General features: G+C 43.9%; 1 protein-coding gene across 2 annotated transcripts; it reads left to right on the forward strand.

Moving 5' to 3' along the window:
- Window positions 1–4,352: 4,352 nt before the first annotated feature.
- Window positions 4,353–13,940, forward strand: LOC306815061 (thioredoxin). Of its 2 annotated transcripts, XM_079331672.1 has the most exons (5): window positions 4,353–4,526; window positions 10,206–10,310; window positions 10,965–11,024; window positions 11,815–11,880; window positions 13,312–13,940. In XM_079331672.1, exons 1-5 carry the CDS (start codon window positions 4,503–4,505, stop codon window positions 13,372–13,374), a joined length of 318 nt encoding a protein of 105 aa, XP_079187798.1. In that variant the 5' UTR covers window positions 4,353–4,502; the 3' UTR covers window positions 13,375–13,940. The 2 variants fall into 2 exon arrangements, with proteins under 2 accessions (XP_079187798.1, XP_079187799.1); XM_079331673.1 differs by lacking the exon at window positions 10,965–11,024 and having other exon boundaries at window positions 13,312–13,417.
- Window positions 13,941–14,010: the final 70 nt, after the last annotated feature.

Genomic DNA, 14,010 nt, shown 5'->3' on the forward strand with positions numbered 1-14,010 from the left:
GACCTGGAACATGTCATAAACCCAGGTGAGTTCACAGAAGCCTTCTTTAAAAAAGAAAAACAGGTTCCTTCTAATACAAGTCTCAAAAGTAGCAGCTTCATCAGCTATGGAGTGTTTTGAAATTCTTTTCTCCAAAGAACTTACTGAAGCAAAAATTAGTGTGAAGGAAATAAATTTTTTTGTTAATAAACATCCCCTTATGGAGGGAGGACATGAGCCATGGCCAAAATCTTATTCCCTCCACTCCATTTTTTTTCTTTTCCTCATATTTTACTCAACTTCTCCTCTCATTTTTAACCAGACACACTATACCAAGCATTCAAAAGACTGGGCAATAACATCTGTAGTACGTCAGCTTGGGAGAGAGAAAGAAGCATGTTTTCTCTATGACTTATGGTGGCACAACACCAAGCACACCTATCCAATTATTAAACATTTATTGCACCTTTAATAGGTCAGATACAAAAGCAAAATCTTCCAGAAGGGTAGGATGGAAGGAAAGAGAAAGTGCAATTAAAGATTGCTGCTCTGTTGCAGTATCAGGTCCAGGTGTTACACTCTCAATTTCCATTGTAAGATACTGGCAAATAACCTGGCTTTCCTATGGCAAAATCTGATGATGCTGTGACAGGAGTTTCGTTTTGAGCAGCTTCCTCATTCCTGCAACTGGATGCACCATTTCTTAACATTGGACACAACTGACTATCTGTGCCATGGCTGTAGTAATGTTATCCTTGTACCTGTGCCTTTTACTGAATAACACATTTGAGTGGTCAGGAGACTTAACAGAGGTTTTAGGAGACAGAATTTTATCTTAGATATGCTCATGGGATCTTGGAAAGGTTAACTTGTGAGAAGTTAGCACAAGCTGCTGGATCAGGTTTCCTGCTCTTTTTTTCCTTATCCATTTCCTTTGTTCTTCCTCTTCTTTTTCCTGCTTATTTTCATGTTTTCCCACTCTCCATTTAATGCTTGTGAGGAAATGGAACATGGCATGCCAGAGTCCAAAGCCTGCCAAGAACACTTTTTTTTTTTTTTTTTTGTTAATGCTTTGTGACACCATACTCAGGATGTCCAGCTGCAAATCTCCAGCTTACCCTGGGCCACTCCATGCCATTTCTTCCATCCACCAACATGCACTGGCACACAAAGAAGAAAAGACAAAGCAAGCCCTGGAAAGCAGATTCACAGCTCCAAAGCCTTTAAACTACAGATGGGGGAACAGATCTAGAAAGCCACGTGGAGCTTGGGGGCATCACAGCAGGACCATGTGTCACAGCTCTGGTTCATGACCTGCTTCACTGGTCATTCTGCCAAGGATTACTGCTGCCCACCTTTCCGACCCTGCTTCCCACTTCTCCCAGCAGCTCAGAAAGAATTGAAATTATACTTTGCTCAGCCTCTCAAACATACTGTAGCTCTGAACCTGAGCACATCCTGAGTTCACCTCCAGTTCTGGGTGAAGCTCTTCCCTACTGCTGCCACACATTGCTCTCACCTAACAGGTGACAGAAATCAGCACAAGCAAAGTCCAGAAAGTAAAAAGGATGCTTTCCATTGCAGGAGCTTTAAAGGTGACTAAAACAAGGCAAACTAAATTCCCACCTGGAAGGTTGTGAGGACTATGGCATAGAAAGAACTCTCCAAAAATGCAGTCCTTTTTGCTGGCCTACACCTAAGTGGTAGTGATTAATTCTCTTGAGGGCACTTAAATTTAGACCTGCTGACTTCCTCTCCCACATTTTTTCTATACAGCCAAGGAGTGTAGCAAATATATACTTACTTGTAGTGCATGAGTGGCTCAAGCATTTGTCTATGTCTCCAGAACTTTTGCAAAAGAAAGTATCTAGGGACTGATTCCTGAAGCATTCCCTTCCCATTCTGTCCCTCCTCAGGCCACATTTTCTGACTTTCAGAAGCAAGCAAACATATCTTCCTGAGTGTCTTTAGGTGGTCCTTGGTACTGTGCCACCCCACATTTGCCAAGAGCCATTTATTGTCCACTATCCTATCCAGTGGCACCTGGGTATGACACACCATATAGTCTGATGTAGCATGAAATTCATGTGATTTTCAACTTCTCCACAGCTGACTTGCATATTTTTAACATCCACTCCCTGGCAGCCTGGGGGAGAAAAGTATGTTGCATTTGTGGTTGTAAGGAAGGTGTGTGGGAGTGAGGGTGCATGAGAAGCTGAGGCCTCTGTGGCTGAGTGACTGTGTACATGGGACAGCCACAGATTTGTTGAGCTAAACAACAAGACATTCCACAGTTTAAAAAAAAAAAAAAAAAAAAAAACCAACCAAAAAACACCAAAAAAAACCCCAGGGTATGTTTTCTGGATGTGTAGATTTTCTTCACCATTTAGAGGACACATATTCTTCTGTACCACTTTTATTATGTGCTGTCATGATTGTAATTACTACAGTCTAAGAATCAAGCACAGATCATATAAATTATATTGCAGTGACTTGACAGCAGGAGGCAAGTGACCACACATGGCACCTGAAGAGGGACACAACTCTCCCTCTCTCCTAGTTTAGCCAGGCTTGACTCACACACACTTGCCTATAGGAAGCTGTTGGTTTCTGAGAATTTATTATCTGCGTGGGCTGTTTCCTGTTTTTGCTTGCACTGACTTCTGCAAGAGCCACAAGATGCTAGGCTGAGGTGGGTCATTCAGGAGTTGGACTTTTAAAGTTGTCTGGGAGTCTTATTTTATCCTGCCAGGCAGCAGGTGGTAGAGCAAGATGCCTTGGCTGATGAGGAACTTCCACTTTCTTTTGAGCCAGTGGCAGCAGCCGCACTCCCTAAAGCAGCGCAGGGCAGATGTACCAACTGTGTCTGTCAGGCACAGGGCACATGGACATAAAGGCAGCAGGGACCAGCTGGAGGAAGCTGGAAGAAAATATGAAAGCCAACAGAAACCACCAAGCCTTCATGGTGCTGCTTGTCACCCACAGGCATCCTGACTCCTTTAGTGATGCTACCAAAGAAAAAAAGGGGACACTTATAGCATCTAACAGGCAGGGGAAGAAGCAAGAAGAGCAGCATCCAAAGTGTTTCAGGCAAACAAAACCTATCAAGTCTGGAAAGAGCTAGACAGGAGGTGGCCTGCTGTGGTGCAACTGAAGTTGAGCAAAGGGGATGCAACCACAGGGCCAAGAAAAGAAACTTAGTAGTTCTGCCACTGTAGCAGGCCACACATTTAATAATCTTCCAAAATAAAAAGTTGCTTACTCAGTTTTCACCACAAGCAAAGCAACATATGAGGACACATCCTGTTGGGATGGGTTGGTACCTGTATCAAAGTCAAACTGTCTTTTGTTTTCCTTTTCAAGGAAGAAGTGTATTTTTTATCCAGGACCTGCACCAAGTCTTCCCATCTTCTGCTCAGCTGTGTCCCAGAGCAAACCTTTCACATGCTGGTAACCCAGCTGCTAAAACCTGCAGGAACAGCCTATTCATGACACGCCTGGCACCAATATCCCAAAACCTAAACTTTTCTGTGCTCCATGCAGTAGGAGCTGCAGTCAGCAACCTGCAGTCTAGCATTAAATCCTACCAGCCCAAGAGGAGAGGAGGGCTGTGGCAGACTTGCTTTGCACTGCGAGGTGAGCAATGGGGCAGCATGTGGTGAAACAAAGATGTCTCCAAAACACAGAGAAATAAACAAGGTAGATGGGAACTTAAGGTCCTACCACACCACACCACACTACATCCCTGGGATGGGAAGGCTGAGTTGTTCCCGTGAGGAGGCTTTCTGGTCCTGGCTGAGTCCCTCCATGAGGGGAGCTAGGCCAGTGCACAGCACGGCAAGCAGCGCTAGCGCCGCTGAGCCTCCTGCGCTGAAGAAAGGCCCGCATCCCACAGAGAAACGGCGCCACTCCGTGCTTTTTGTGACGGGAAGGAAAACAGCAAGGCAAAAATAAAAAAAAAAATAAGAAAGGGAAAAATATTCCCGTGATATATTCCCGCCTTCCAGAATCGCAGCCGCCCTGCGTTGCCCGCATTACGGGCAGCACTAGCACTCTTTCTCGTAAGGCGTGCAGAGCGCCGCGTCAGACAGAGCCGCTCCGCGGGGCACGCGGGGGGGGGGAGGCAGAGCACTTCCTGCTCATCGTTACACAGCACTTTTCCAGCCTTCCTGGGCTTTCCTTTCCTCCGCTGCGGCTCCCGGCTCCCCCGACAGGCGGCACGGACCCACCCCCCGCTCCCGGCCGCGGCTGCGCTGCTCGGCGCGCCCCCCGCTGCCCCCCCTTCAGCTGGGCCCCCGGCGACCCCGGGCCCGGCGGCGCCCTGGGCGGGGGCGCGGGGGGCAGGGGGCGGGGTTGCGCATGCGCGGCGGGGCGCGGCGCTGGGGATAAAAAGGCGGCCGGGGAAGCGCAAGAGAAGCGCTGGAGCGGCGGGAGGCGAGGGAGGGGACGAGCCGAGCGCGGGCACGAATACTTTGGTTTCTTGTATTTACATCACCGACCTTCCTTTCCCAGCCGCCGCCGCCATGGTGAAGATCGTGGGCAGCCTGGTGAGTTCGACGGGCGAGGCGGCCATGTCTTTCGCCGTGAGAGGGGCGGGCGGCGGGACGAGCATCACTCCCCGGCGGGCGGGCGAACGGGGAGGGAGCGCTGCCGAGGGCAGCTTGGTAGCGGGGGGAGCCTGCTCGAGCTGCCCGGGGCTCCCGAAAGGCCCTGCCCGCTGCAGATGGCGGGTGAGAGCCCGTGTGCCGCCCGGGCAGGCGGAGCCTGCTTCAGCCATGCGGCGGGAGCGGGGAAGCCGCGCGGGAGGCTCGGTCATGGCACAGGAAGGGGACAAATTGCTGCTTGACCAGGGGCGCGGGGACTCTCAACGGGCAGGGAGGTGATGCAATTTCGCGTTATGGCACGTTGTTGGTCATCGCACTTTGAAGTCTTAAGGAAAAAGTGTCGTTTCTCAGGCGGAGAGCAGGGACTACAGAGACAGGAGGAGAGGACTGTCTTAAGCTTCGTCAGGGGAGATTTAGGTTGGACATCAGCAGGAATGTCTTAAAAGACGGGGTGACTAGGCGTTGGGCTTCTCAGGGAGATGGTTGAGTCACCGTCCCTGCAGATGGTTTAAGAGGAATTGGACGTGGCACTGAGTGCCATGGTGTGGTTGACAGTGTGGTGTTGGGTCACAGATTAGACTCGATGATCCCGAAGGTGTTTTCCAACCTAACTGATTTTGTGATACAGTACCCTAATTTAGCAGTCCTGATTTGCTTTATGTACTTCTAGTGTGTAGGGTACCGGGTGGTTTTCTTAGAGTTTGGCCTAAGTTCTGTAGCATTTCTGGGCAGGACATCATGGAAAAGTTCAGCCATTCTTGACTTGAACTGTTAGAGCCCATTCCCCATACTTAACCAGCAAGAGTTGCTGGCATAAGAAGTATTTTCCTTGTTATGGTGCTGTCTGGCATATTCACAACCCTAATGCAGCACATTACTGTTTGGATGATTCTGTGAATACAGACACGTCTGTGGCTCTGAGATACAGAGTAGTAGTAAAGCCTAGACCAACACATGGAAATATCCTGCTGGTGATGAAATAGCATGTGGTCTTGTGCACAGCAGCTGATGTGGTTGATAGATAACAACAGAGTATTTGTTAGCTGTACATTGGGAACCCAAGTGTCAAAAAATATTCTTCATGCAAACTTAGCAAGCTCTTCATTTCAGGAAAAATCCTGTTAAACTAGTCTCACCTTTTGAACTTGAAATTTGGTGCAAATGTCAGTTTGATCTTGTTCTGGGCATCTGCAAGTAAGGCCGTGTGGGCGTCCTGTAAGTCTGAAAAAAGTCACTCAGCAAGGTCTCTAACAGGGTTTACAATTGTTCTTCTACTCTGAGTTAGACATAGGGGAGAAGTACCAACAAGATATACTCGAGGTCAAAATAACAAAAAATATTTCACTGGCAATTTTAGAAAATCAGAGGACTTTGGCAAAAGGTTTAGTGCAACATTCAGTCAACATAGAAAGTGTCTCAAAGCATTAACTAAGCCCGTTCAGCTTAGCAAACTCTAAGCTTGTTGATTTCAAGTTACTCCAAAATTTTGAGAAGAGGGAGTTAGAAGAATTCCAAGAACAGACGGAGAAGACATAAAAAGGGGCACATAGTAGCTACTAACTGCTGGGTCCCAGCAGTGTTCACTGATAGAAATTCCAAGAGGAGGTAGGGTCAAGACACATGCTAGCAGCATGTTTGGCCTTAAATACTCCTTGCCTCCAGGGTGCCCGTGATTGGCAGACGCTGTGTCTAGGATACAAGCTCTAGGGATGGGGGGTGTGCACTGCACCACCACAGCAGGGCCCGACCTGCCTCTTCCCCCACTTGTTACACCCCAGAATGTTTTGGGACCTCAGTCTTTCCAGCCTCTCACACATCCAAGTTTGTTTTTCTAACCTGTGCTCTTTTACAATCAGTTCACTTCATAAATGAAAGGTACGTCAGACATCTCCCACTAGACCATAAAGTGTTGACATCGGATACATAAATATACAAACTACCATTTGTGACCATAGCTCAAAAACCGGTGAATGCAGGAAGCTCCTTAAGATGAACGAAATTTCTTTCCATTCAGGATCTGGAGAGAGAATGGTGTGTGAATGCAACTTGGAATTGTTGTTCTGCTTTGCACCTCTTCTTCCATCTATGTTTATGATGGTACAGAAGGGGCAAACTTTGGTGTAAGATTCGAGGTTTTTGTTACACACAGGAACTGATTAAACATGGCAAGTCAAACCTGGCTGTGGAGGAAGAGCCTATTCCAGCTACACTTCCACTATCCTCATAGCTATGAGCATTGATTAATAGTCTACTGTAGTTAAATTCTAGTTAAAGCAAACTTTTGTTACTCATTCACGGAGAGTGTGGACTCAACAGTCATGCTGACAACAGCATTTTAACGTCAGTGACATCCAGAGTATTCAAGCACAGTGCAGCTGGGATTTCTGGATTAACTCCGGTTTTCAGTAAAGCAGGTTTGTATTCTTCTCGGATGCAAAGGGGAAAACCCATTCTTGCACTGTCTGCAAGAGCTTCTATGAGTGAGAGCTGGCTAGGTGTGGCCCTTCACCCTACATACCTCTTCAGAAACAGACTAGCTTCTGAAGAATGGCTCCTTTCAGGGTGCTTGACTGATCCCTCTGTAGTACCTGCTATAGCACAGAAGGAGCAGTATTTTGGTCGTTTAGTAGTGGTCGTTTTGAGAGGAGTAACTAGTGTAACTTGTAAGAAGGCATGATTATGGGACATGCTGCCTTTTATAGCCAAAGCTAGTGGGGCTTATAAACCTAAAAAGCTGGTGCTGCCAAAGCTTTCTTCTTCATTCTAACTGCCTCTCTTGTTATTTGATTTAAAGAAAATGCTGAAAAATTACAGCTTTTGCTGTAAGAGATAATTTTAGAAGTTGTGTGTCCTAGGGAGTTTAGGCAGTTGAACCTTTGGTCTGTTTATGCTAGCTTCTGTATTTAAAAATCCCCACAAAGTTGCATGACTGGGCAAGTTCAAGGGTGAGTTGATATGTGTTGAAAATAATGTTTACAACCAAGCTTTAATCAAATCTGCCAGATAGTATGGACCTATATTATCTATTGCTGAGAGCAGCAGACTCCTTTCAGCACCATTTGTGGCCAGCAGCTTCTGTTTTGAAGCACTGCCTGGTACTGGGAACCTCTGAGGCACTAGAGGCTTTCATTATTTGAGCTTCTTAATTGGCCCTTGGGAACAGATGCCTGCTACCAATATGTTTGTTGAAGGTAGCATGCCCTTTTCTGCTGGACAGAAATACAAGTAAAATGAGGTCTTGTGCTCAGGAAGGTTGTAGTTAAATATTTAAGAAAACTGTAACAACAAAAAACACAGCACCGCAAAGAACAAACCAATATTGACCAGCATGCTAGCTGAGGTTTCCCCAGTGAGATGCTACCTGGAGAAAATGCTGTTTAACCAGGCTGTAAGATCCTCTCAAAGCATGACAAAATATTCCTGTGATGGGAGGTTCCTCTTCTGGTAATAGAGATTTTTTTAGTTTTTTATAAAAAAGCTTGTCACTTTACAGTTAACATGAAAGACAACTAGTGAAGTTAGTCAGACAGGTCAAGCAGCTTGTTTTTTGTTTTGCTCCTGCTACTGTCTTCCTTCCTCCAGGGAAATTAGGCTCAATAAGAAAACTTTTAGAACTTCTCACTAGTTTGATATATTTTTTTAACTTGTGGGACCCATTATCTCTTTACACTGCAGCAATTTTGACTGATAGTAGAGATGATTTGCAGGGTAGCACTTGACTTAAAGCCAGAACCAGGTCACCAGTGGTGAATGGTATATGTGACTAGCTGTAATTATTGCTGTCCCACTTTCCCTTTGTTCTGTGCAATAGCAACCCTGAGGCGTGTGGCCATATGATGAATGCATTCCAGGGCTGTGCTTCCTTTTGCAGAATACAGTAATTATGTAGCTGGAAAGGAGACTTAGGGGTTAAATGAGGATGGTCTAACTGGCAGCTGTGGGAAGTGGAATCAATAGAGTGGTGATGGTACAGGGTAGAGGTGTGAGAAGCTGTACCGAAAATCAGCAGTAGGATTTCAAGGCCAAAAAGAGTGAGGCTTAACTGAGGAACTGATGGGATGGAGCAGCAAACATGGATTGTTTTGTACGGGGACATTAAACATTGTTGGTGGGAATGGGTGCAGGAATGCATACTACATTAGTACAGGAGTAAGGGAATGTAGGGAGATGGGAAAACTTAACTATTCCTATCTCGTTCAAAATGAGAGTAGGTGGTGTGGAGTGTTGCTACTAATATTGTAGTAGAGTAGACTATGACTGTCCAAGACACAAGGATGGAAAAACCAGCATGGATGCTGTGTCTGTGAAGAGAGCTATGTGGGAAGGGAAAATCCCTGTTAACAGGGAGATGTAATCCTGAGTGTATTTGAAGTTACAGGAAGCTGTGAAGAGTTTCATGTAGGATTACACGTACATAAGTATGCTCATGTGGGATCTCTGCTTGTTTGTTAAATATATTCGTGGCCAGTTTGACTTTTGGGTCCCCACCTGCATGACTTTCTTTAGCTTATTAGAGATGAGTTGCAATTTATTGTGGCTGACTGCAGAAGCAGGTATGAATTAGTTAAGTCCTGCACTGCAAAACCAACCCCTGTGTACATTTGGCAGTAACCATACTGCTTTCAGTCAGCTGTTGCTGACAGGACTCCAGTGCTTTACTCCATTAAGCTGGTTGGGACTAAAGCAGCTATCTTTTGAAGTTTATGCTAACAGCTCTCCTGAAGCTTGATTACCAAGATAACAAAATTGAAAATTATTGAAGTGGCTTGTAGTTTTGTTGACAACGACAGTGTCAGGAAGTAGGTTATCAGCACTTTCTGCATCTGACTGAGATATTTGCTTGCCTTTTGCTAGCATGCAAGTATTTTTTGCTTTTAATGTTTTTCAGTTCTACTAAAGCATCCACTTTCTGACAAACAAAAGAGTAATGGTATGTAAGGATGTTTAGTTCCAAAAAATATTGTCCAGGGATTTGTCTGACTAAGCGCAACACACGGACTTGAAGACTCTGAATAAGTATTGGGTGTTTACTTGTGTGGTCTGTATGTGTAGCATTGCTTTGACTAATGCTGTCAAATGTGGGTTCTTTTGGCAAAATAACTATCCTATGAGGTTGCCTTCAGAAACATGCTTTAGAGTAAAACACACTATCATTTTAATGTTAGCCATTGATTGGGAAAGTCACCAGAGTGGAAACCTATACAAAGGTTTGTATCTGTCCTTTTCAAATTCTGCAGAGGAAAGTCCATCCCAAAAGAAAATTAGACAGAAATGAGAACATGGATTATAAAAAACTAAGGATCATCTTTTGGGGATAACACAGCTGTCAGAGTTGAGCATAACAACTAGAGAATTTCTAGTTTGTTTCCACAATTTGGGGAGTTTGAGCATTGTGGCCGTTTTCTAATTGATGAGTCATAAGACACTGACTGCTGCTAGCACCAATGAAAACAATTCATACTGAAGCACTTACATGATGGTACAAATTACCCAGTTAAGTGTTTGACTTGCCATAATGATTAGTGTGTTAAGTCTGAGAACAAACCAGCATTGTGATTAGTCTTATTTAATTTAGAAAAAGAGGAGGAAAATCTTGGTTTTTTTTTTTTTTTTTTTTTGTAGGTTGAATTTGAGGCAGAACTGAAATCTGCTGGTGAGAAGCTTATAGTAGTTGATTTCTCTGCCACATGGTGTGGACCATGCAAAATGATCAAGCCCTTTTTCCATGTAAGTAGTTTTTCTGGTTTTATTTCTGCATTCAATTGTATATGAATGTTTGTGTTGCTTCAGTTACATGGAGGAAAATTCCTTTGGCCTTATATGATTGCTGCCATTTTCTGGAAGAGTGAGAAGTTGCCAAAGTATCTATTTTTAAGACTACCAAGTGAAATAGACTGACCATTGATATAGCTGGGAACTAATATGAAGTTTAGCTTTTGCGCTGTCATTGACCTGTTACATGAATTTCAGTTGCTTTCTGTCAAGTGGAGGGACACAGAGAAAACAATTGCTTATCCTTTGGTACACGGTTAATGTAACTCCTCCAGCTATGTTTAGGTGGCTGTGTTATCTCCTGACAAGCTATGAGAAGCTGTAGCACCTTTTGGTGATCAGCTGAAGCCTGCAAGAGAAGGCCTTCCACCCATGCGTTGGGATGTTTGCGTTTTTCTGGAGAGAACACATTCCCACAGACACCTCCAGAAACAGTTGGCAGCAGAACAGAATATTTTTGCTCTGGTAGTAAAATAGCTGCTTCAAGATAACAAAGCATGCTTCACTAGCAATTTAAGCAGCACCAGTCTTTCAATTTATAGGAATGCATGTTTTCAGGAAGCTTTCCTGGAACACTGTAACTGCATAGTTCCTTTTGCTTCTTTCTAGAGTTTGTGTGAGAAGTATGGGGATGTGGTGTTCATAGAAATCGATGTGGATGATGCCCAGGTAAGTCTGGGGTGGTACTGAGGGAGGACAGCTAAGGACTTCCACATAAGTGACAGACAAGAATTCAAAATGTCTTCACATATACTGAAACAAGAGTTTACTTCAACTTAAAATTGAAATGCAAAGCTGGAAAGAACGATTTTTATTTTTTTCAGGGAACACCTGAATGGAACAAACTGCCTTGGTTATCAGCACACTTGAAGTCCTATGGCATGCTATAATCAGATAACTTGGAAGCACTGACCCTTTACTTTGGGAGGGAGCATTAGTCTAAGGTCTGAAGCTGCTTTGATGCAGTCTTCCTTAAACCTAATGGTTCACAACCTACTGATCTGTCTGGTCCCTCCACTGCCTTTGGCACTGTTTCCTCTTTCATTAAAAATGAAATAGGTCTTGAATTAAGTGCAATAAAATGTGTGCTGTATTGCAGTTTCAGTGTTGTCCAAATTGGTACTTGAAAAATATCCCATGGAAGCCCTAGAGTTGCCATAGGGCTCTTGAGTCTTACAAGCAGGCATCTGTTTTGATGAGGTCTATTGTTTTTTTTCCAAACAGAGTATAGGTTAAGGTTTTTGCTATTGCATTAATTAAATGCTGAATAAGGGATCTTTAAGGCTTACTTCAGGGAAATGTTAACACTGCACTAGTTTTGCTATAGATGGACTAGCAGAAGTGCTTTTGTTTTATGTTGAGTAGTAATGGCTTTATCTTGTCACCTAAACAGAACTCAGCTAAAGTGGTTCTAATTTTACATCTTTAAAAATTGAAGATGGTTTTTTGTCTCTTCCAGGATGTTGCTTCACACTGTGATGTGAAGTGCATGCCAACATTCCAGTTCTACAAGAATGGAAAGAAGGTAGGCTCTGACTTTTTGGAACTGGAGCAAGCAAGCTAAACACCTGAAAGAAGATTGAGAGTGTTGAACTACTTAGTCTGCTTTCTCTTGATCATGTCTCTATGGTACCATTAGCATTATGACACTCCTGAGAGCAAACAAGTTCATCTTATTACTGCAGCAAATGTAACCAGCAGTTAACTGGTGGTGCAAACTGTGTTGTTCACAGGTAGTGAACTGAGTTACAGGTCAGTCTTACAGATGGTTTCATGGGAGATAGTGGGATGAGATGTCTGTGTTAAGACTGCTGGTCTATCTTCCTGGCACCCTGCTTTTTACTTGGACACTGTTTGTTATCTGGATGCAGTTTGTGTTCAGGTAAATACATGACTATAGATGGGATTCCATAGGCACCTAAACAGAAGCCTCTAACTTGGTTGAAGTTATATACAACAAACAGCTATTTAGTTTATTTCACACAGAGGCTGTATAACCTTTGAAGTGATGGTCCTGTCCCTGTTAGAGGACTGAACAGACCTCTTGTGTCTGCTCTTCCAAGAGATGGATGAGGTGGCATGCAGATCGTGCTCTGATGGCACAGTGGGCTACCTGTGCAGGGGAGTTTGAGTAGCTCTCTGCCTGAACTTGCTGAGCTGAATGTGTTGTCTTAGGCTTTTAGTTTGCTAAGAAAGCTGAATGTAGGCTTTTCTAAAGGAAGGCAATGCTTGGGTGTAAGCTTCAGGGCTGAAGGGGATAGAATTGCACCTTGGTGTTAGTAGAGTGTCACATGTAGGGTGACTTTCAGTTCAGTATGGGGTCAATATAAACGTTTGACAGCTCTGTCAGGGTGAATTTCTGCAACTTCATGCTGTTATTGGAAGAATTGTGATTACAGTCAGTGTGTGGCTTTTTGTATCAAGCAACCAGTTTCATGGCCTGTAGTGTAGTCTTCTCTGTATCTTGCACCCCTGTAGATATAGGAAGACAGAGCTGTTGTTCTTGAGACAGCAGATGAATGCTGTCTCTACCTTTCTGCCTTGTAAGTTACAAGAACAGTTCTCACAGGAGAAGACAAGCACGGGGTAGGTTTGTTTGAATAGTTCTTCCAGAACTTGATTGGTAGGGTCCTGACCAACCAACTCAAGATGACTTTGAGCTGCCTGTGATATGTGGGGACCTTCAGAGTGTCTTCAAGCATCTTTTTGAGTCTTACACAATACTGATTCAGGATCAATGGTAGTCTGGAAGTAAATTTTGATAGTCTTTTGTCTTAACTTTTGCATAAATTTAGTGGGGAATAAATACATAAACAAGTGGAAAATACTGTTTGGAGGGTGGGAAAAGTTTCAGTTTTTAGCGGAGTTGAATAGGTGTGTATGTGACTGGATTCTATGCAACTAATGTTAAGAAGCACTGAATGCAAGAGTTCTAAAAACCAATCTCACTTTACAGGTGCAGGAGTTCTCTGGGGCCAATAAAGAGAAGCTGGAAGAGACCATTAAAAGTCTAGTCTAATCTGCAGCCATGAAGACATTGCAACATGAGTGCTTTGGTATTAAATTACAGGCTTCAACAATAAAGTATAAACTCTTCACTTTTGCATATTGCTGTGTGTTTATGAAATTTTTAATCTTTTTGTTAATGTCAGGAGTGTCAGGTTTTGCTGTGTTAAAGGAGTACTGTCTAGATACAAAGACTTGTCAAAGGCAACCTCATCTACTATTGGCTTGGGATCCATGACAGTTGCTTTAGGAGGAGTCTGCTGCCACCCTACTCAGATGGTAGTCACCAGGCTATAATCTGGTTTACAAATACAGAATGAAGAGCTGGAGAAAACAGGTTAGTCATGGATGGGATAGTTCTTTCTTTTGTTACATCTGTGTAGCTAAAAGACTCTTAAAATGTTTCAAGCTGCATTTTGGACTCAAAACTAAAACTTGTCCTTCCAGAGCATGGTATCAATCCTACCATACAAGTGCAGGATAGGACTTGGACTTGCTGTCTTTTTGCCTTTTCGATTTGCTTTGCCATTAATATGTGTACTTTCTGGTTCTATTAGTAAAAAATTGTGTTTAGTCTGAGTTGGGCTGCTTTGTTCCTAGGCAATAATGTGGAACAAATGACTGAAGAAGTAAAATATGTGATTTCTTA

The sequence above is a fragment of the Erithacus rubecula genome, assembly GCF_903797595.1.
Source record: "Erithacus rubecula genome assembly, contig: SUPER_Z_unloc_6, whole genome shotgun sequence".
Lineage (NCBI taxonomy): Eukaryota > Metazoa > Chordata > Aves > Passeriformes > Muscicapidae > Erithacus > Erithacus rubecula.

Excerpts from the sequence above, each read along its gene's own strand:
- LOC306815061 (XM_079331672.1), top strand. The coding sequence starts at position 4,503 with ATGGTGAAGATCGTGGGCAGCCTG. Across the intron at positions 4,527-10,205 it reads TGAAGATCGTGGGCAGCCTG|GTTGAATTTGAGGCAGAACT; the intron begins GTGAGTTCGACG and ends TTTTTTTTGTAG. Across the intron at positions 10,311-10,964 it reads TGATCAAGCCCTTTTTCCAT|AGTTTGTGTGAGAAGTATGG; the intron begins GTAAGTAGTTTT and ends GCTTCTTTCTAG.